The sequence below is a fragment of the Acanthochromis polyacanthus genome, chromosome 7, assembly GCF_021347895.1.
Source record: "Acanthochromis polyacanthus isolate Apoly-LR-REF ecotype Palm Island chromosome 7, KAUST_Apoly_ChrSc, whole genome shotgun sequence".
In the NCBI taxonomy this organism is placed as follows: domain Eukaryota; kingdom Metazoa; phylum Chordata; class Actinopteri; family Pomacentridae; genus Acanthochromis; species Acanthochromis polyacanthus.
The window spans coordinates 36,681,137-36,705,311 of record NC_067119.1 but is presented as its reverse complement, the minus strand read 5'-3'; the positions used below and the strand labels follow the sequence as shown (position 1 = coordinate 36,705,311).

At 43.8% G+C, this 24,175-nt stretch overlaps 1 protein-coding gene across 1 annotated transcript in view; it reads right to left on the bottom strand.

Annotated features, from left to right (window-relative positions):
- Positions 1-257: 257 nt before the first annotated feature.
- ccdc125 (coiled-coil domain containing 125) overlaps positions 258-24,175 on the bottom strand; it is a 31,068-nt gene continuing 7,150 nt past the window's right edge. The window contains exons 5-8 of the mRNA XM_051950716.1: positions 10,326-10,430; positions 2,872-3,022; positions 2,081-2,199; positions 258-1,471 (exon numbers count right to left, since the gene is read on the bottom strand). Of these exons, the coding sequence (XP_051806676.1) occupies positions 1,151-1,471; positions 2,081-2,199; positions 2,872-3,022; positions 10,326-10,430 (696 nt within the window). The 3' untranslated portion in view covers positions 258-1,150. The remainder of the gene's footprint in view (positions 1,472-2,080; positions 2,200-2,871; positions 3,023-10,325; positions 10,431-24,175) is intronic.

Below are 24,175 nucleotides of genomic sequence, written 5' to 3'. Positions count from 1 at the left end.
GCTGGACTCCAATAAAGAAGCAGAACCATCTTGAGGAGGATTGGAAGAAATGGACAGCATGTGAGTTAAATATGAATGCTGCTGCAAAGGGTCTGAATAATTATGACCATGTGATATTTCAGTTTTTCTTTTTTAATAAATTTGCAAAAAAAATCTACATTTCTGTTTTTTTTCTGTCAAGATGGGGGGCTGAGTGTACATTAATGAGAAATAAAATGAACTTTTTTGATTTTGGCAAATGGCTGCAATGACACAGAGTGAAAAATTTCAATGGGTCTGAATACTTTCCGGACCCACTGTATATACAGTTTATGATCTGTAATATGAATTTTATTAGCCTCTCAGACTGAAAACAGTAATCATCAACCAGACAACATTTATTCTGTTAATAGAATAAACCTTTGAAACCGGGCTAACAAAATTTTAATGATTCCAATCTATGAAGATTAAAAAGTTTTGAAAAAATATCCTCATTGAGCCAGCATCTGAGTCAGTTGACTGTGAGATCAGGTGAAAGTGAGGCATTTTCCATCATGTCCTGATTCACTGCAGTTAGAGTAGAGCAACTAAACAACTAAAACCTGCAGCCGCCTTGATCTTTTGAGGTTATTGCCTACATCTTTAGAGGAATCAGGGTTCAAATCAGACAGAAATCTAATCAGAATGCATTGCGTAGCAATCAACTCTGCACTGGCCTGGCTTATTTCAAAGAACAATGTTAAAACTTCACCCACTTTGTCCCTCCTCACATCAGTGAGGAGTGTCAAGGAGGGGAGCAGGAGGATATACTACACTTTGCTGACTCCGAGCCTTCTAAGTTATATGTATTTGTAGATCAACACCTACAACAGAAATCAAGTTGTGCATAAGGTTAAGAAACCTGTAATGACAGCAGCAGTGGCAGAAAATGGCTTATATATTGTAAGGGAAAGAATTCATGAAAGTTCAATCGCATCCTTTTTGTCCTGGTGAGTTTACAGTTTATGTAAGCAGCGAGTACTCAGGCGAAATCGTAGACTTCCATTACACTTTAGATTCATACATATTGTGTTTTTTTCTTTTAAATTAAACCTCCATTACCGTGTCTGCAGCTGAGACATGTCATCTGGTAGATCTTGCAAATGGATCAGGATAGTGATTGGTCTGACTGCTAAATTTCAGGCTTGTGGCTGTTTTGATGCGGTTGTTGGGCCAGCTGAAGCTGGGAATCTGATAGCTCATATTTGGGCTGTGTTTTAAATTTGGGTAAGACTTCTGATATTTTAGATTCTGAGGCATCAAGTGTTTGTTGAGATTGGCTATGGTTCATTGATGGATCTACTGTTTGCTTAGATTTGATCCTGGACTCTGATTGATCTGGCAGTTGGCAATGTGAATCTAGGTGCAACTGTCTCTGCAGCTCCTCTGCGCTGTGAGCTAACATGATGCTCACCTTCCTCTGGTGGGCCAGGGCCTCCTCCCTGTCATTCAGCTACAACAAGAAACACACCATCAGCACAAAGGAAAATGAATCATTCTCTTTAGAGAGAATAAGGCAAAAATAGTTTTGATAATAAACAGATGAATGAAGAACACGCTACTGAAACATGTTTAAGAGTGCAGGCTGTAATATGACTTAGTTATTGGTTCTCTAAAAGGGGAGCTTTTATTGTTGAAGAAGCAGGAAGTGGCAATTTGGACTCTACACTGTTATCTCCAGCAGTTTTTCACCACAAAGTGTTTTTAATTTCATAATTCGTTTGCATGCTAGTAAAAGCGTGGACTGTGTGCTTTCCATTCGATTCAGTTTTGTTTAGGTACTGTCATCTTCAACCTCTAAGAATTACAAGAGGTACAAATACCTCTGACTTTGAATGTGGTCAGTAGGTGGCATTAACTACTTATTTTGAAGCAGATTGAGGTCTTAGGACTAATTGTGAAGGAGGTGTTGCATGTATTTTCTCCTTCATGTGGCTGAAACAATAAAAATAAATCACATTGAAAAGTGTTTACTCCCAAATGGAACTTCTCTAGTGCATTTCATTAAGTGTCTATAGTGATCTCAGAAAACAAGCCCTAAGATGTTAGAGAAGATACTAACCAAGTCCATCAGTTTGTAGAGAGTCTCTGAAAGATCCTCAGGCATTTTCTTCTCCAAACCAGAAGGTAGCAATCCCCTAAGTCTCTGGCTTACGCTGACTAAAGGATTCCTGTTAAGACCTGTGGGAAGAGACAGGTATGTTTCTAATGGTCCAAAAAAACAGAAACTATGAGGCAACCCAGTCACGGGTTATTTATATCCTCATTACAAAATTAGTGTTAAACAAAATAACAATAAATCCCTGAATGATAGAGAAAGCCTGTACTCACATTTGAGTGGCACCAGTAAAGGCAGAAGACATTGAAACAGCCTAAATCCAGAAAACACAGCCATACTAGCAAAAACTGGCCCCTTTGAGTAAAAAAACAAAAACAAAAAACTGAAGGACTGGACTTAAGGCTATTTGGTTCTCTGTCTATTGTTACCCTTATTGCTCTTTGTATTAAGTTATGTGACAAATTCCATTTTTGAAAGCATCTTCACTTATTTTTACTGTCTAAACCCTTTGTGCAGTGCTGTACTTGTGTTCCATGCATGTCTGGATGCTGGAAAAAAATGTTTCTTTACATTATAAATAAATATTTTCCCCAAAATTTTAGCAAATTCAGTTCCAAGTACCATAATGTGGTAAGTCTGTGGATAAACTAAAAAATCAGGGCCCTTTTTAGTGAGAACTGTACATGTCTACACCTGAATCGAGAGGAGACTAATGGTACTATCCTCTGCCTGTTAGGTGACCTGACCATCCAGTTTGTATCGTATTTAGTATATTGTGCTAATAGCAGACTTACCTTCATCTTTACAGTGATGGGATTTAAGGATTTTGGCCTCGGCCAGTAGTAGGAATTGTTCACTTCGTTTCCTCAGTTGTTGTTCGAAGGCAATGCGAAAAGCATCTGCAACCATCAAGGCTTCCTGTCTCCTTGAATGCTCAGCATCAAGCTGGAAAACACACACAGACACAAACTCTCACTTTTACTGACATGCTTCAGGGCAAGTTAATATGTTCTGGAAAATTACATTACCAGTCCTGGAAGATCTAAGGTTGAAGGTGTCTTGCATGCCATGACAATACACCTGAGTAACATATTAACCTAATAGAATGAATAGTTGTATTTATAGTCAGATCTATTCGCGCTTTAATCATGGGACAGTAATACCGCTAAGCCTATTAACTTGCACATTCACAAATTCAGCATTTTGTTGCAAGCTTTCTCCCCTGTTTTCCTCTGTGCATCTATGTTGCTTTCAACCTGTATTACATGTTTAATTTCTTCTTTGTTTTAGGATTGTAGTTTGTTCTTCTTGTGAGAAATATGCAGCTCCAGACTTGTCTATGATAGAAGATGGTCGATGGTGTCATCGCCTCTTTATGTGAGCGTGCCTATAGCTAATTTCAGAAAAAGGGGAGTTGGCTTAATGAGATGATAATCAGCTTTGCATGACAGTGGATATCTAAGACAGACAACAAAAAGATATCCTGAGAACGCTGAACTTGCTTTATGGTACAGGCCTTTGTGAGGCTCTGCTGTTTCTTTTGTCCTTGGTCAACACTAGCAACATTATAAATGACAGGGACTTCATGACTTACTTAGCTCAAGAGCAGGACTATGGAAATGGATGAAGAAATTAGTAAAGATAATACTTGGCAGAAGTTTGATCTGACTTCATAATGGGGTTACTTTGGTGGGTACGAATATGTGACAACTGACAAATATTACAATGCTCATTTTTGCCATATGTGTCCATATTAATGTAATGACAAGTTCATGACTCATTCAAGCAAGACTGAAAGGTGTGAAGATGAGCACAGAGCTGGATGCAAGTTGTAACTATTATTACATTTGAAATTCTAAATGTTTTTTCTCAGCAACATGTTGACATGTACAAGCAGTTGGAATGTCAAGTGGAAGCGCAATTCTTGCAGTTTCACTTGATGTGCTCCCCGTCACTCCAATTAACACTCTGAGAAATTCAGCTGAGAAAATGGGATATAAATTTGTACGCAAAATGTCTGCTGAGTTGTAAGTGTTACAATATCACAAAATACACTGTGTAATTGTAATGAAGCAAATGTAACTGTGCTAAAACTACATATCAGATTCCTCTAATATATGCAGTACTCAGCTTGAACATAAAATGCCATGATGCTAAAATAGAACACAGCAGGCACTGGGAGTTCAGAGACCTCAGAGCAGCAGAAAGAAGCTGAGAAACCATGGCTAGTCACTTGTAACGCATGTAAATGGCAAAAAAAACAAAAAAAAAAACACTACATACATACACCTATAGACACACATCTACTAAAAGTTGAGTGCTCTGGTAAATGAAAATGCAAAAATATTTAATCGCACTTGAGTCATTTGCTGCAGTGCAGAGCTGGACAGTGTATTTGTCTTGTTAATTTATATCTATATATTTTTAAATGTGGATGAGACAAAACCATTTATATTAATTTAGCCTGAAGCTACGTCAGATAACTTATCTCTTCCATAACACTGTTCCATAACACTGTTCCAGTGTTGCATTCTTTCCTCTCTCACACACTCCCCACAACCCCTCTGCATCTATGCACAAACAACTCAAGTTCTCTTGCAGCATAGTGGGAGAGACAGCATGGGTTCAGTAATAAATATCCATTCATATGGACAGAATATGGCTGAAATTGATCAATATTTTAATCAGACATTGCTCAAAGTGAAAAATATCTATATATATTCTAAACTCAGTACACATAAATTGAAATATTGCAGACCTTTGTTTTAACTGTGATGATAACGGCTTACAGCTCCATTCTCCTCTTGACAACACACTACAGATTTTCCATGGGGTTCAGATCTGGTGAGGTAGCTAGCCAATCTAGCACTGTAATGCCATGGTCCAGGAACCATGGTTTTAGCAGTGTGAAGATATCCCAACTCCTGCATGAAGATAAAATCTGCATCTCCAAAAAGCTCTTCAGCAGACGGAAGCATGTAGTGCTTCAAGACCTGCTGGTAGATGGCTGTGTTGATTTTGGACCTGATTATACAAAGTAGGCCAACACCAGCAGATGTCATCAAAATTAAAACAAATAAAGGCTTATAATATTTCAGTTTATGTGCAATAAATTTAATTTAATAAATTTTCCACCATATTCTAATAATATGAGATTTACTTGTATAAATATACACACATCAATAAATATATAAAAGTTTGAGGATATATGTTAACCTAACAGCACAATTGCATATGTGGAAAGAGTTGACACAATTTATAAATTTGTGGGAACAGCATGCTAACAAAGTACTTCAGGTTGAGCACTGCAGTCGAGTGAGTTGTCCAAAGTAAAATCCCAGTCTCGCCAGCTGAATTAATCACTCTTCTCTTTGTGTATTTATGCTACATGTAGTGGAAGCAGCCAAAATGGATGTTTAATATACATCAGAAAGAATTTTAGCAAGTTTCTAAATAGAATGTTTACTCTATGTCTTACCTATGCGTTTTGTGTCTTTGAATGAATGAATGAATCTTTTAATCTTACAAAACAATGTGTAATGACATTTTGTCAGGCTTTCGTCTCTGTGTACAACTAAGAATATCTTTAAAGACACACATTAGAAGGCAGTGGTTCAAACAAGAAGTGGCTGGGTTGTGTGATGTCTTCATAAATATTAATTGCTGTTTTTTTGAGATTGTTCAAGAATAAAGTGTCCAATCCTGAGAGCTACAGCCAGATGATATGCTCGGCCAGTTTCACCACATTTTTAGGTGCATTGACTCTGGAAGCGTCCACAGAACCAGACTCATATTTGGAATTCTTCTCTGCTGTAAAACTCTAAGAGCTCATGTTAACAGTAAATTCTAAACCAGCAATATGTCTGGTAAACCCCATCCGTACTAGATCTTTCCTTTAATTACCTCTCCAGTGTGCATCATAAACCTCTCTTTGTTAACTGTCAGGGCCAGGCGGTGTGTGGTACGGCGCTCTGGAGGACGGCCCGGGGGCTGGACAGGCCAGGGCTGGACGGGCTGGAGGGACCGCTCCGGAGGACAGCTCGGGGGCTGGACAGGGAACCGGTGGCTGGCCCGACGTTGACCCTCAGGAGGACGGACTGGGAACCGGCAGCTGGCTCGACGGGGAGCCTCTGGAGGCCGGACTGGGAACTGGCAGCTGGCTCGACAGGGACCCTCTGGAGGCCGGACTGGGAACCGGCAGCTGGCTTGACAGGGACTCTCTGGAGGCCGGACTTGGAACCGGCAGCTGGTCTGACGGCGACCCTCTGGAGGCCGGACAGGGAACCGGCAGCTTATCTGACGGGGACCCTCCGAAGGCCGGACTGGGAACCGCCGGCGACGGGACCCCTCAGGAGGCCGGGTGCGAGGCCAAACTGGGAGCTGGCTGTGGCGGGACACCTCCGGGGGCCGGCCCGTTGGCCGGACTGGGAGCCGGCGACAGCAGGACCTCTCGGGGAGCTGGACTGGACACAGGGCTAAGGAGACCACAACTGCAGGAGGACCAATTGGGGTGGCCACTGCAGGGGCGCCACTTAGTGTTGGGGTGGCGTTAATCCTTTTCAGGGCTGGAGGGGAAGCGCTAAGCCTCTTCTGGGCTCGGGGGGAGGAGCTACGCCTCCTCAAGGCTGCCGAAGGGGAGCTATACACCCTCAAAGCTGCCGAGGAGGCGCTACGCCTGTTCAAGGTCTCAGGGGAGGTGTTATGCCTCTTCAGGGCTCGGGGGGAGGCTCTACGCCTCCTCAAGGCTGCCGAGGAGGTGCTACGCCTCTTCAAGGGCTCAGGGGAGGCCTAAAGCCTCCTCAAGGCTGCCAAGGAGGCATTACGTCCCCTCAAGGCCGCCGAGGAGGCTTTACACCTCATCAAGGACTCGGGGGAGGGGTTATGCCTCATCACGGACTCAGGGGAGGTGTTTTGCCTCATCACGGACTCGGGGGAGGTGTTTTGCCTCCTCAAGGCTGTCGAGGGGGCGTTATGCCCCTTCAAGGCTGCCGAGGAGGATCTACGCGTCATCAAGGACTCGGGAGAGGCGTTATGCCTCATCACGGACTCAGGGGAGGTGTTTTGCCCCTTCAAGGCTGCCGGGGAGGCTCTACACCTCATCAAGGACTCGGGGGAGGCGTTTTGCCTCATCAAGGACCCGGGGGAGGTGCTTTGCCTCATCAAGGACTCGGGGGAGGCGTTTCTCCTCATCAAGGACTCGGGGGAGGAATTAAGCCTTCTCAAGGCTGCCAAGGAGGCGTTACGCCCCTTCAAGGCTGCTGAGGAGGCTTTATGCCTCTTCAAGGATCCAGGGGAGGCTGGAAGCCTCTTCAAAGCTGCAGGAGAGGCGGAAAACCTCTTTAAAGCTGCAGGAGAGACAGGACGCCTCTTTAAAGCTGCAGGAGAGGCGGGACGCCTCTTTAAGGCAGCAGGAGACTTTAAAGGAGCTTTTAGCTCCTTCAAAGTTGCAGGGGGAGCTTTAAGCTCCTTCAAAGCTGCAGGGGAAGCCCTTAGCTCCTTCAAAGCTGCAGGGGGAGCCTTCAGTTCCTTCAAAGCTGCAAGGGGAGCCGTTAGCTCTTTCAAAGCTGCAGGGGGAGCTTTTAGCTCCTTCAAAGCTGCAGGGGAAGCTTTAAGCTTCTTAAAAGCTGCAGGGGCCATAGGGACCGGGGATGGGGCGGTGGCCCCCACAAGGACAGGAGACGGGGCGACGGTCTCCACAAGGACAGAAGACGGGGTGACAGGCCCCACAGGGACAGAAGACGGGGTGATTGTCCCCACAGGGACTGGAGACGGGGTGATGGCCCCCATACGGACAGGAGACAGGGTGATGGCCCCCATACGGACAGAAGATGGGGCGATGCTCCCCACAGGGACAGGAGAGAGTGAGGCGGCACGGGGCCTCTCCTCAGCCAGGAGTGAGGCAGCATGGGGCCTCTCCTCGGCAGGGAGTGAGGTGGCAGGGGGCCTCTCCTCGGCAGGGAATGAGGCGGCACTGGGCCTCTCCTTGGCAGGGAGTGAGATGGCGTCGACCCGCTTGGAAGCTGAGGCGGCGTCAACCCGCTCGGAAACTGAGGCAGCACAGGGCCCCTCCAGCACTGCAGGTGAGGTGGCACAGGGCTCCTCCGGGGCAGGAGTAGGGGAGTTAGGGCATCTTCGGCGACCAGGTCTTTTCACTGGAGGCTCCACGGTTTGCAGGGGAGCCACCGGGGAAGGGAGCGGCGAGCCTCTCTATGGCCAAAGAGGCGGCCTCAAGCCCCTCGAGGAACGCCCTGGTTGCCTTTCGTGCCCCAGGATCTCGAGAGAAATCCTGGGGCATCACAGCCAGACCAGGCAGCCCTGAGGAGCCTCAGGCCTGTGGAGGCGGCTTGGTAGGCCTCAATATCATGGAGGGCCATTTAAAAAAAATTCCAGTGCCTGCTGGGTTCTGGTTTGGCTGGGTCATTCTGTCAGGGACAGGCGTTGTGTGAACCCAAAAGAGCAGGCAAACAGACAGGCGGGTACGAATAAAGGCTTAATGTTCAAAATAAATACAAAAGCGTTCCATATGGGAGGCATGGGAAATAAACAGGATGGGGGAAAACCTAAACTGAAGGTGACGGCTCACAGTCGTGGTGGGGGCTAAACTAAACTAAAACGGGGAAAGGTGACTCACAGTTGTCCGGGGGATCGGGAGACGTGGCAGGGCCTGAGCTGATGAAATTGGTGGCGGGGATGTGGTGGGGACAGCGGGGCAGACAGAACCAGAGCAGACGGGAGAATTGCAAAGCGGAGGAGGGAAGACGAGCAGACACGGGGTTCCAGGTGGAGGAGGAAAAGACGGTGCAGGCGAGGAAGTCCGAGGGCCGGTAAGGAAGGCGAGGGGAGTCCAGGTAGGAGGTGAGAGACAGTGCTCAACAGAGGTGTGCATTGGACAGAGAATCGCAGGCAATGACCCAGCAAGGGAGCTGTGGCAGAGCCGGGCTTTTATCAGCCACTAATCACTGACTGTTGATGCGAGCCGGCTGTGCTCCTGCACAGCCGCTCTAATCAGCTGGAGTGCAGAGCAGGAGAGGGAGGGGCCATGACATTAACAGTACGTGTACCGCAGTCATTTCTGAATGCTATTATCAAACCACTAAAAAAAGCTTACTTCAGGTGTTTTAGCCAATAATAAACCCATATTTAACCTCCCTTTTATTCATAAAAGTCTTGAAAATGTTGTTGCAAGTCATTTATGTGATCATGTGCACAGAAATAGTTTATCTGAAGAGTTTCAGTCAGGATTAAGAATATATTATTGTACAGAGACAGCACTGGAAAGTCACTAAAGATCTTCTTATAGCTTAGACTGTGAACTAGTTTCTATACTTGTTCTACTGGATCTCAATGCTGCATTTGATACAGTTGATCACAACATCTTATTACATAGACTGGAATGTGTTGGGATTAAAGGAATTACACAAAACTGGGTTAAATCATATTTATCAGGTAGATTTCAGTTTTTTCTTATTACTGATGATTTAACTAGACAGTTACTCTGGATGACATTGTCGTAGCCTCCAGTTCCACTGTAAAGAATTTTGGAAGTATTTTTGATCAGAATATGTGCTTCAACATACATATAAAGCAAGTCTGTAGGACAGCCTTCTTTCGCCTATGTAATATCATCAAAATCAGGACTGTCTTTTCTCAGAGTGATGCTGAAATATAGTCCACACATTTGTAACTTCTAGGCTGGACTACTATAATTCCCTATTATCAGGATGTCCCAATAACTCTCTTAAAAACCTCCAGCTAATACAAAATGCTGCAGCCAGAGTTCTGACAGGAACCAGTAAGAGAGATCATATTTCTCCAGCATTTTTATGATTATTATTTATTATTATTATTTTCCCTAATTTGCAGGTTTTTTTTTTAATTATTATCCCTTATTAATCCCACAAGGGGAAATTTGCAGTTTTCGCATCTCCCCCCAATTAGGGAGGAGAGAGTGCAGGGTCAGCCATGAAACCCCTGGGGCAGGAAGGGTTAAAGGCCTTGCTCAAGGGCCACATCGGGATTTGAACCTCTGACCTTTGGATCAGTAAACGTAACCGTTGCACCACCACTGCCACAGTATTAGCTTCTCTCCACTGGCTCCCTGGAAAATCCAGGATAGAATTTAAAATCCTGCCTCTCACGTATAGAACCCTTAATGACATAGCTCCATCATATCTTCAGCTGCTTATTATACCTTATCATCCTGATAAAGCACTTCAGTCTCAGACTGCAAAGGTTAGATGTACTTTACCTCCTGTTGCAATTCAACAAGCTGCTTCCTGCTGGCAGCAGCAATCCGACTACATGGACAAGCTTCAGTAACACCATGACACCGGCAGGCCCCCAGCACTGCCATCTGAAAAACACAAAGAGAGGATTAATAACAAGGCTACTGTCATTGACTGGGTACAAGCCAATCAATCACTAATAAATTGTACTTAATGTGCGCTAATAATAAGTAACACATATTTATTTAACATGTATTTAATGTTTTGCTGTCTTAGCATAGTTACTGTCGGTTTAGACATACAACTTACAAGCAGTACAATAAGTCATCCAATTAAAAAAAAAGTGTCAGGGCTTTATTGTTTGAGTTCATATTTTGCTTTTATGATACATATTCCTAAATTTCCTCTTTTGAGATCAAAGCAGCAAAAAATAGAACATCTAATTTACACAAAACCTGCAGAGAGTGCAGGGAATGGGTGGCTCAACAGGATACAGTTTTGATTTTGCCAATAATTGATCATTGTATCAATTAGACAAAAAAACATCACATCCTTCCTACAAGTGTTGCAGATGTGTCATTAAGTGCAGTGGCTTTGGAAGCTTCCATGGGGACCTGATTTGTATGTGGACTGCATCTTTCTTATAGATCTCTCTCTGCTAACATTGTTAGTTGCTTCATGTAAACCATGTCTTCATCCATGTGTCTTTTAGAGTCTGTATCAACTAAAGTGTTCATCAACATTTTTCTGAGGTCACTATGAATAAACATCTTTTTAAAAGCCTATTCTTGATCCAAGTGTTTAGAACCACAACAAACCAATGCCCAAGCTCTCCCTCATGTCTAAAATCTTTGAAGTAGCTGTTGCAAAATCTGTTAAGTTGCACAGTGACTGACAATCTGCAACAGTCATACAGTTCTGAAAAAAAAAATTAAACCACCCTTATTTTCTTCAATTTCTTGTTCATTTCAATGCCTGGTACCACTAAAAGTATATTACCTGAAGAATACAAGGAAAACGCAGATGATTGCATAATGCTTTAAGTACTATTTGACATGCTTCAGCTTAATTGTAACCCCAGGATATATAAGAGGCCCTATTTCATTTCATCAGCAGCACTGCGCATGGAAAGGCCTAGAGTGGTTTTGCTCCGACACCGTGGAAATCCTGAAAAATGAGAAAATTAAGAATAACATTGCCGGTACACCTTGGCTGAGTGGCTCAAGTCAAACCATTAGGCAAACTTGTAGAGAGACCAAGCACAAATGCACAAAAGACAAACTCCAGGCCTTATACATAATTTTTAAAAAAAAAAACAATTTAAGACTGTCTCAAAGCTCCGTTAACACCGTCAAGTCTCCAACCCATGCTGAAGTAATCAAAAAAATATTTCATCAATTTGACTTTTCCTCTCAAAGAATCACCAGCTTTGGAACACACCATCACCTTGCAAAGAAACTGATGTGTCTCTGTGATCATGGAATTCATGCTGCTGAAGGCAATAGCTTCTAAGAGGGTCCTGCAAGGCCAAATGGTCAGAGGGGAGGAGTAAATTGAAAGGAGCAATTGAAACACCCAAGTGAATTGGTGAACAAGAGGGCACAGGCTCTCACACTGCGCTGAGAAACTGAGGCCTCCTTTTGGAGCCAGGCCCAGGAGGGGAGCTTGCCAGTGAGTGTCTGGTGACTGAACCTTGACCAATTGGGCATGGCCACAGCCCAAAAGATCTACACAGAGCTACTGCTCAATGGGTCTCCCACCTGCAGGATTTGGTTTCAGGGTCAGCTGCACTGCATGCAAGGGATGGGGCACATAGATGTGCTTTCTTGAAATCTCTGGCTGGAGGGGATTCCACATATGGATCCCATACTTCTGTTGGGAGACTTCAATGCTCATGTGAGAAATGATGGAGGAGTCTGAAGTGGAATTACTGGGAATAATGCCTTGCCTGACCTACCTCAGTGACCTACCATGGTCTGACTTTGTGGTTATACCATCAGATCTCTGGTCATTGGTCTTAGTTAGGTAAAGTAAGGAGCAGAGCTATCAACTAAACACCACCTGGTGGTGAGTTTGGAACGAGAAGAAAACCTGTTTTACTGAGCTGCTGTTTGGAGGAAACCTGACCTTTGCTGGTCGCCAGGGGCAACAACAACATCACATTTGTGGGGAAGGCATATGTCGTAAAGGTAAAATGCAAGAAGTCATGAAGGCCATTGACCATGGATTCTTAAACTCCCGCCTACAAAGAAATTTCTCATACATCTTGAGGGAGGGTGGGACATGGAATCCCAGTGGGCTATGTTGAAATTTCCATTGTAGAGGCAGCTGTTAGGAGCTGTAAGCAGGTGGTCACCAGTGTCTTTAGCAGTTGCAAACTAAGAACTTGCTGGGGGACACCAGCAGTAATGGAGGCCATCAAGCAGAAGAAGGTCTTTTGATTTGGCTGGCTCAGGGATGTCCTGAAGTAGCTGATAACGCAGAGTTAGAAGGGCTGCAGTTGCAGCAATCACAGAGGCTAAAACTTCTGTGTGGGAGGAGTTAAGGAGGGTTTCCAGAGGAACTTTCAGTTGGTATCAGGAGGGTTCTGGCAAAGTGACTGATGACTCAGAAAGGAAAAGCAGGGTTTAGCCCAGGTTGTGTTTAGTCGGGGATGAGAACTGATGACCTGGACTGGGAATGTTGCCGGATGGTGGAAAGAGCACTTTGAGGAGCTCCAAAATCCCACCAACATGTCCTCTGTGGAGAAGGCAAAATCTGAAGACTCAAGGGAAGCCTCACCTATATTGTTGGCAGAGTCACTAAGGTAGTCAAGAAGCTCCTTAGTAGCAAAGCATCAGGTGTGAACAAGATTCAACCTAAGAAACTAAAGGCTTTGTAAGCTGTTGGGCTGTCTCAGCTGACAAGTCTCTTCAGTGGCAAATAGAGGTCAATGCCTATGGAGTAGGTAAAGAAAGTGGTGGTTTACCTTTTCAAAATGATGGACAGGAGTGCTCCACGCACACCCAAAGAAAGAGCTATGTTTGAATTCTTGGCACAAAGTCAAACATATTTCTGTTAGGTGTTGGACTCCGACAAGGTTACCCTTTGTTGCCAATTTTGTTTACAGTATTCAGAAACAGGATCTCAGGGTGTAAAGGGTGTCCAGGTGAAGTAGGTCTGTTGGCTTCATCAGACAGTGACTTTTAGTGCACACAATTTAGTTTTGACCCATTAGCATGAAATTCTAAGATTTTAGAAAACCTATTCTAACTCAGTTCTTATATTTTAATTAGTTCAACATTCATGACAAATTCTAGTTTAGTTTTAGAACTCTCCCAAGTACAGAGGCTGCTTTATTGAAAGTCCATTACTTGCACATTTATTTCTCATCCCATTTCAGCCCAGCTTAATCCAAGTGCATCAGTTGATACTGTTGCCCATGACATTTTCATAAAACACCTGGAGTGTGAAGTTGGTTTACATAGTACAGTGTTAAAATGGCTTAACCCCAACTGAACAGCAGAAACATCTTAGTCAGAATAGGCAACTGTTCATCATAACTCACATCATTTTTTTATTATTAGTTCATGGCTTGACCACTGTATTAGGCCTGCCTCAGGCCTGAGGGCACCCTGGGCAGGGTAAGTCAAATTTTGGTGTCTCGCTCTTAACTTGTACAAAACAAATAAAATACATAGCACACCACTTTTGTTGTGGCTCTGTTACAGTGTGGGGGGGATTTGAATCCCAAGGTGAGAGCGGCACAGAGCAGACGGCAGGCAGACTGTAATAAACAGGGTTTTCATGTACAATACAACAAACACAAACAAAAAATGCCAACTAAGGCCAGAACTCTCTACGTGTGAGAGAGGGAGGAAGGCAGGCTTCCAGGGGGTGGAGGTCAAGGAGGAGGTGCGTGCCGGTGCTCACAGCAGCTGCCGAAACGCGGCAGCAGCCGCCAGGAACGACTCCGGGTCCTCCTCAGGGAGCGGGCTGGTCGATCGAGGCAGTCCGAGGGGAAAGTTCAGGTCCACTCTCCCAAGAGGATGGCACGGTCCCTCTGGAGGACTATCGGGGAGGTCCATGTCCTTGCTCTGGAGGACGGCTGGGGAGGAAGGCAGGCTGCTCTGACGACTGCAATGATGCGCTGCGTCTCGGAGTGGAGACCACAATGACAAGAATCATCCAGTGCTGCACTGCACGCGACCCACGGTCTTTATTGCAGAGCAGGATGAGAGTAGGGCTGTAACTAACGACGCATCGACTAATCGTCTGAGCACGATACGTCATCAAAAGTGGAAGTGAGCGCACAATGCAACAGAAATCACCGTCCAACCGGAGCACGGAACACGGACGGACATCGGCACTGCATCATGCATATATAATATATGCACGATGCAGCGTGCTATCGTGCTCAGACGATTAGTCGACATGTCGTTAGTTGCAGCCCTAGATGAGAGATGAGCTGCAGCTCCACAGGTCCTACAGCTACATCCTCTCTCATCAGGGCTGTGACAGGCTCATTTTCACTGGTTACCAGTGAATACAATGCAATACAATATAATGACTTTATTAATGTCCGAAGGTAAATTCAATGGAAATGTAATTTCCATTGAATTTTTCAATGGAAAATTCACAAAAAACAGAATTGAGTTTGATATAACTTGGTATAGTGTACAATACTGTAGGGTAATAATATAAAGTATGTAGGTTCTAAACCTTACGATTTCAACTTGCTTGATAAATTTTTGAAGTCAGTATTATTTGTCTGTTGGAAAACACTTTGGCTCAATGTGTGTGATTTTTTTCACATAATGAGTAATAGTGACTTGAATTAGGTGAAAATTTGCACAGTTCATATGGAGACTTTAGCTCAGGTTTAAGTGATTCCATAGCACAATAGCACTATTGAAAGTCACCAAGAATCCTCTCAAAGCCTCAGACAATGGACTCGGTCCTGCTAGATCTCAGTACTGCATTTGATGCAACTGATCATGATTTGATTTAAATCATCAGATAGATTGCAGTTTGTTCATGTCAGTAATGATTTTTTAGCACACACAAAAGAGCTACTTACATGCTTACATTGGACAATACTGTTATAATTTTACTATGCAGATGTCACCTAGCTATATTTATCTACAAAGCCAGATGAACCAAATCAATTCGGCAAACTTCAAACATGTCTTGAAGACATACAGGCCTGGATGATCTAAAGACCTCAGAAACACACTATTTAACCAGATAGTTACTCGATATGGTTTTTCCATAGCTTCCATTTTTACTGTAAAAGAACCTTACTATATTTGATCAGAAATGTCCTTTAACCCACACAAAAACAAGTCCCTAGGAATCCCTTCTTTCAACTGAACATCCATGTAAAATTTAGGGACATCCTGTCTCACAATGCTGAAAAAAAAAAACAGTCCATGCAGTTTTTAGGCTGGACTACTGTAACTCCTTTTTATCAAGATGTCCTTACAATTCTCTATAAAACCTCTGGCAATCCAAAATGCCGGAGTCAGATTTCTAACAAGAACCAGTAAGAGAGATCATGTTTCTCTCATATTGGCTCTTCTATAGTGGTTCCTTGTAAAATCAAGAATAGAATTTAAAGTCTTTCTTCTCACCTACAAACGTCTGAACAACCAAGCTCCATCTTATCTTAAAGACCTTATCGTCAGGGCCTCCCCCTCACTTCCCCTCTTCCCACCTGACATCCAAATCCCCTTTTCCCATCTCTCCCTCTCCTTCCTTCCTTCCTTCTCTCCCTTTCCTTCCTGTTATGCACCCTTGGCTCACAGGGCCACAACAAAGTGGAAGACACAGGAGTTATAAAAAATATAGCGCTTTATTTTTACATTAATATATTACTATGCACAAAATAAACTATATATATCTAGTGGTTCACCGCACAACGGAGAGAGATGGTCCAGCGTGGCATCGTGAGGAGAGGAGACAGATAAGAATATGAGTTGAGCAGATTTTAAAGGGCGAGGAGGAGCACCGGGCCCAGGTGCCCCTGATTGCCAGGCCCGACCCACCAATTAACTCCAAGATGGCTGGGGCCATCACACCTCCCCTATTAAAAAGGGAGTCCCACGGATGACCAAATTAGACCAGAAATAGTAATCCCTTTTTTTTTAATACAGTTTGTCATAACTTCTTTCCCCCGTAATTCAGAAAATATTACAACCTTATTCATGTCCCATAAAGTTAGCATGCAAACACCAGATTTTTTTTTCTTCAAAATTTTTCTCTTTTAACAAAAAATATTTAAAATTTAAGCAGCCCAAAGGAACAAGAATTCCTAATAACACCCCCAAAGTGTCACCGTGAAGTGTAGGCTACAGGATTGTTTTAGTCCTCTCCCCCAACAGTTCCGGACCTGGAGAGGGTAAAGGACATCATTAGCAGAGGACAATTTACATAGGAGCTCGAGAAAGAGCGTCAGCCAATAGATTATCACGGCCTGGATGTCCAGTCAGAATGCTTGCAGAAACAATGCCCAACGAATAAGGCACTGATTTGAACTTTTTAATGTGTTCAGAAAAGTCAAAGGATTATGATCTGTGTAGATTATTACTGGACCAATACCACAGGAGACATAAATTCCGAAATGTTGAAGGGCCATAATAAGGGCGAGTATTTCTTTTTCAATTGTGGAATAATTTAGTTGGTAAGAATTAAACTTTTTAGAAAAGTAACAAACTGGCTTGTCAATACCATCTTCCTCCTGGAGTAAGACAGCTCCTGCGCCAACATGACTGGCGTCAACCTGGATTTTAAAAGAGTTATTCATGTTTGGAGCCGCCAAAACAGGTGCAGCACACAACAGGGCTTTAACATTGTTAAAGGCGCTTTGACAGGCCATACACAACAGGGCTTTAACATTGTTAAAGGCGCTTTGACAGGCCATAGACCAATCAAAACGCACGTCACGTCTTAGCAAATTGGTGAGAGGAGCAACTACAGTAGAGAAGTTGGGACAGAAACTGCAGTCGTAGCCTACTAAACCCAAGAATCGTATTAGCTCTTTTTTAGTTGTCGGAGGTGGATATTGAAGAATTGCTTGGACTTTAGCATCAACTGGACGCACTTGCCCCTGGCCAACAATGCGACCGAGATAGGTGACAGTGGCACGGGCGAACTCACACTTTGCCAGATTCACGGTCAAACGCGCAGAGGACAAGCGGTCAAACAACGCACGAATCCACGCAACATGGGAGTCCCAGGTGTTACTGAATACTACTACGTCGTCCAGATAGACGGTGCAGCCATTGAGACCAGCTACCACCATATTCATTAACCTTTGAAAGGTCAAAGGAGCGTTACGAAGACCAAAACTCTTAACAGTGTATTCAAATAAGCCAAATGGAGTAACAAAGGCTGAAATCTCCCGCGCTCTAGCCGACAGAGGAACTTGCCAGTAACCTTTAAGGAGATCGAATTTACTGACAAATTTTGCGGACCCAACTTGGTCTATGCAGTTTTCCATTCGAGGCAAAGGGTATGAATCTGACTTTGTCACTTTATTTACTTTACTGTAATCAGTGCAAAAACGTGGGGATTTATCCGATTTCTCAACTTAACAGCAACAATCAATGCTGTCTATGGCCCAAAACAAAGAAACTTCCATTCCGTGAGAGCTAAAAACGGCGGTCTTCTCTCATCTCCCGAGGATATTAAGAAGAGATGGGTTGAGCATTTTGAAGAACTTTTAAACCAACCCACGGTTGTTGATTGGAGTATATTTGACAAACTTGAACAGCGCCCAATTATTGAAGAGCTTGATGAGTCAATCAAATCGGAAGAGGTCATGACTGCTATAAAAAACACCAGGCTTAAGAAGAGTCCCGGTCCGGATGGTATACTACCCGAAGTACTCGTTTATGGTGGACGCACTCTGATATCTTTTTTGCTCACCAGCTTTAATTTGTTTTGGAGATCAGATAAGCTGCCATCAGACCTCATCGATGCCATCATCTGCATCCTTTTTAAAAAAGGTGACCGCAGTGACTGCGGCAACTACCGCGGCATATCCCTCCTCAGTGTGGTAGGCAAGATATTTGCTGATATTGTACTGCAACGCCTTAAACGTCTAGCGGAACTGGTGTACCCCGAATCTCAGTCAGGCTACAGGGACGGCAGAGGTACAATTGATGGCATCTTCATTTTGCGTCAAGTGATGGAAAAATGCAGAGAGCAGCAGCAAAACCTGCACATCGTCTTCACTGACTTCACCAAAGCCTTTGATTGCGTAAATCGAGAGCTTCTATTCAAGATCCTGGGAAAGCTTGGATGCCCTCCAAATTTTGTCAAAGTTATCAGGATGCTTTACTCTGATGTGCATGCTAGACTGTGCATTGATGGAGAACTTTCTAATCCAATTGACTACAACAGCGGTGTCAAGCAAGGGTGTAAGTTAGCTCCTACCCTGTTTGGGATGTATGCCGCCGTCATGCTTTACCTTGCCTTGAAGGACGCAAATCCCTGTCACAGTATCAAGGTACGTTTCAGATACGACGGCAATTTATTTGATCTCAGGCGCTTGAAATCAAAGACCAAGATTTTCACCAAATACATACGAGAAGCCCAGTATGCAGACGATATTGCCATATTTACCAACGATGGCACCACGCTTCAATGTCTGTTATCCGCATACAGCAACTTGTCACTGAAAATGGGTCTCACAATCAATATCAAGAAAACAGAAACCATTAGTGTCGGTGAACAGCTGGATTTCTATATTGATGATCACAAATTGAAGAGAGTAGACCGCTTCAAATATCTCAGTAGTTATGTCACAAAGGACTGCAAGCTAGATGATGAGATAAAAGCACGGATTCAGGCTGCATCGTGTGCAATGGGGAGGCTCAGGGATAGGGTATTTGACTGCAGAGATCTGACAGTTGAGACAAAACTTAAAGTATACAATCAGTGCATCATTCCGCTAATGTTGTATGGAAGTGAAACCTGGACTTTATATCGGCATCACATCAAGCTTTTAAGGACCATCCAGCAGCGGCATCTGAGATCAATTCTTAAGATCAGGTGGGATCACTTTATTACAAACGACGAGGTACTGGATCATGCAAAGTCCACGGACATTGAGATCATTCTTGTTAGAAACAGATTGCGTTGGATGGGTCATGTTGCACGTATGCCAAATGTGCGGCCCGTGAAGGCACTTCTCTTTGGAGTATTAGAAGAGGGTTCAAAGAGAGTTGGGCGCCCTCTTCTTAGATATAAGGACACCTTGAAGGACATCCTAAAGCGTGGAGCTGCTCTCGGAACATGGAGAGAAATCATAACTGATCAGCTAACCTGGCGGAGACTCACATCTGACATCTGTGACAAAATAGAAATTGAGAGACGGAACAGGAATATAGAGAGGAGGACCAAGCGTTACGATAGGGAAAGAAGGTGCTGATAGTAATTTTGGAATCCCCCCTGGGACTGAACTTTATTGCCATTACAAGAATCTTTTTTACTCATCTGAAAAAATTTTTTGCGTAATACCCGTATCGGGTGATAGGCGTTATTATTACACACGTGGACAAAATTGTTGGTACCCCTCAGTTAAAGAAGGAAAAACCCACAATTCTCACTGAAATCACTTGAAACTCACAAAAGTAACAATAAATAAAATTTATTGAAAATTAAATAATCAAAATCAGCCATCACTTTTGAATTGTTGATTAACATAATTATTTAAAAAACAAACTAATGAAATAGGGCTGGACAAAAATGATGGTACCCATAACTTAATATTTTGTTGCACAACCTTTTGAGGCAATCACTGCAATTAAACGATTTCTGTATTTGTCAATGAGCGTTCTGCAGCTGTCAACAGGTATTTTGGCCCACTCCTCATGAGCAAACAGCTCCAGTTGTCTCAGGTTTGATGGGTGTCTTCTCCAAATGGCATGTTTCAGCTCCTTCCACATATGTTCAATGGGATTCAGATCTGGGCTCATAGAAGGCCACTTAGAATAGTCCAACGCTTTTTCTCTCAGCCATTCTTGGGTGTTTTTGGCTGTGTGTTTTGGATCGTTGTCCTGTTGGAAAGACCCATGACCTGCGACTGAGACCAAGCTTTCTGACACTAGGCAGCACATTTCTCTCCAGAATGCCTTGATAGTCTTCAGATTTCATCGTACCTTGCACACTTTCAAGACACCCTGTGCCAGATGCAGCAAAGCAGCCCCAAACATTACTGAGCCTCCTCCATGTTTCACCGTAGGGACAGTGTTCTTTTTCTTCGTATGCTTGGTTTTTGAGTCTATGAACATAGAGTTGATGTGCCTTACCAAAAAGCTCCAGTTTGGTCTCATCTGTCCAAAGGACATTCTCCCAGAAGCTTTGTGGCTTGTCAACATGCATTTTTGCAAATTCCAGTCTGGCTTTTTATGAGTTTTTTTCAGCAGTGGTGTCCTCCTTGGTCGTCTCCCATGAAGTCCACTTTGGCTCAAACAACGACGAATGGTGCGATCTGACACTGATGTACCTTGGCCTTGGAGCTCACCTTTAATTTCTTTGGAGGTTGCTCTGGGCTCTTTGGATACAATTCGAACGATCCGTCTCTTCGATTTGTCATCAATTTTCCTCTTGCGGCCACGTCCAGGGAGGTTGGCCACTGTCCCGTGGGTCTTGAACTTCTGAATAATATGAGCCACTGTGTCACAGGAACTTCAAGCTGTTTAGAGATGGTCTTATAGCCTTTACCTTAAGATGTTTGTCTATCATTTTTTTTCGGATGTCCTGGGACAATTCTCTCCTTCGCTTTCTGTTGTCCGTGTTCAGTGTGGTACACACCTTTTCACCAAAGAGCAGGGTGACTACTTGTCTCCCTTTAAATAGGCAGACTGACTGATTATGAGTTTGGAAACACCTGTGATGTCAATTTAAATGACACATCTGAGTTAATCATGTCACTCTGGTCAAATAGTTTTCAATCTTTTATAGAGGTACCATCATTTTTGTCCAGGCCTGTTTCATGAGTTTGTTTTTTTAAATAATTATTGTTAATCAACAATTCAAAAGTAATGGCTGTTTTTGATTATTTAATTTTCAATAAATTTTTATTTATTGTTACTTTTGTGAGTTTCAAGTGATTTCAGTGAGAATTGTGGGTTTTTCCTTCTATAACTGAGGGGTACCAACAATTTTGTCCACGTGTGTATATATTATATATATATATAGACTGGGAGAAGCCCAGCTTGAGGATGAAGGAACTGCAATTTGATTGTCCAACATATACTGAACTTGGATTTCATAATTTCGAGTTTTTGGGTGCACATCTGTAGAATCTTTGTTTAATTGGAGGATTATCACTGACATCAATGTCGTGCTCAATGAGATGAGTGCGCGACGGAGTGTCGTTAAACAATTCAGGATACGAACCAATTACACCAGATAACTCCGCGCCCTGGTCTGGAGACAGATGATTGAAAAGAGACTGCAGATTACCCAGTGTTTGGAGTTTTTGAGCCTGCCACTCAACATTGGTTCATCAGGCCACATGACATCAGCCTCCCTCCCCCACAAATAGAAGACTGCAGACCTGAGGACAAGAGTGGACAGTGAAAGCAACACCAGCGACACTATTCTCCTGGGCCGACCCACCACGAGAATAGTATGGCTTAAGCAGGTTGACATGACACATTCGAGAAGATTTAGGACGATTTGGTGTCGAAATTACATAATTTAGTTCAGAATTTTTCTTTTCCACGACATAAGGGCCAGAGAATTTTGCCTGAAAAGGTGAATTAACCAAAGGAGTTAGTGCCAGGACCAAATCCCCAGGACTAAACTCACGATGCTCTGCTTTGAGGTCATAACATTTTTTCATCTTTAACTGAGCACATTCCAGATTTTCCCGTGCTTTTTCTACAGCAGTATACAGACGGTGACGGAACCCGTTGACATCAATGATATTTTTCGGCGGGTCAGATTCTACCAACCATCTTTCAAAACTGCCAAAAGCGCACAGTGTGGCCAAACACTAGGTCATTAGGGCTAAAACCCGTGCTTTCCTGCACAACTTCTCGAGCTGACAGCAAAAGCCACGGTAATCCCTCTTCCCAGTCCCACGCATTTCAGTACAGTAAGCTCTGAACAATGATTTTAATGTCTGATGAAACCTTTCAAGCGCGCACCTTGGCTTTGCGCATGGTACGCAGATGAAAACTGTGTTTCACTTTAAGCTCTTTTAACACTTGTGCAAATACACGAGATGTAAAATTTGAGCCTTGGTCTGTCTGTAAAATGCGCGGGATGCCAAAGATGGAAATAAACTGAGTCAGTGCCTTAACCACTGACCGAGCCGTTATAGTGCGCAGTGGATAAGGCAGGATACCTGGTCGTTTGACACATCACAGTGAGCAGATAAGTACAACCCGATTTTGATGGCGGCAATGGACCAACACAGTCTATGATCAGATGTTCAAAGGGCTTGCTTATTGCAGGGATTGGACAAAGAGGTGCAGGCTTAATTAACTGATTAGGTTTTGCAGTTATTGGCACACATGGCAAGACTTTATGTACTGTGAAACATCACGTTTAAGCTTGGCCAAAAAAAATGTGCAGCACTCTGTCATAGGTCTTTTTCACTCCTAAATGACCACTGTCATCATGAGCAATCTTTAACACTTCGTTACGAAATTTTCTGGAACAACTACTTGGAACGTGGGCTCACCAATGACGTCACGTTACACGACACCCACTTTCTCACCAGCAGTTCATTTTGGATGAAGTACCCGTGCGCTGCGCTTTGGACATCCTCACCTGGAAAAACATTCTCAAACAGGTCAGAAAGGGAAGGGTCAGCTTTTTGAGCTTGGACCCACTCCTCCACTGAAATTGACGCGGGAAGCTTTGGTAACGGGACAGAATGTTCCTTCGCCTCGTCAGAGTGCACCGCAGCGTGCTGAAGCTGACGCGCTCATTACGCACACAGGGAAAACTTCATCTGACAGCTCCCATCAAACCGAGGAGGTGCACGCGGATCCATCGTGACCACAGGCAAAGGCGAGACTGGCCAAACCATACTCCCGACCAAATCATTGCCTAGGATCAACGAGACCCCGGAATTGGCAAAGCGGGCCGCACACCGATGATAACTGGACCGCGCACAAACTCACAATCCAGTATGATGGTGTGTCTGGGCACAGAAACTACCCCAAGCTCCATGCCATGCATCAACACGAAGTCTCCCGTTTCTGTAGCTGCAGAGAAAGGCAACACTGAGGAAACTATGAAGGAATGTTTTGCACCTGTGTCTCTGAGAAGTTTTATGGGCACGCTCTGCTCGCTACACCGTCATGGATGAACGGAGCAAAACCTTTATCAACAACCTCAATGGATTTATTACTTGAACATGACAGAGCAGGAGTACCAGGTAAAGGTCTACGTCTGTTCCTTTTTTAACACAGGGCATTGACTTTTCCAATGGCCAGAAGCTTGACAGTAATTGCACCTACTTGTTTCACTTTTAGATGTATTTAACCTATTTTGAGCAATGTATGGAGGGCGACTTTCATTACTTAAAGGTTTAAAGCGAGGAGGAAAAATATCCCCAAGCGCTCCTTTGTGCGTCAAAACAAAGTCATCAGCAAGTTCAGCTGCTTTTAGGACAGTATTTGGTTTTTGCTCAGTTACATAGGTTGCAACACGCTGAGGCAGACACTTTTTAAATTGCTCAAGAACAATTAGCTCAGACAAAGCGTCAAAGGTGTCTACGTCCAAAGCAGAACACCAACGACTAAAATGGGACAATAAATCCCGAGCAAACTCAACGTGTGTTTGACGTTCGTTTTTCACCCAATTTCTGAACTTTTGACGATACGCCTCTGGGACGAGTTCATAGCTTTCAACACTGCGGCCTTCA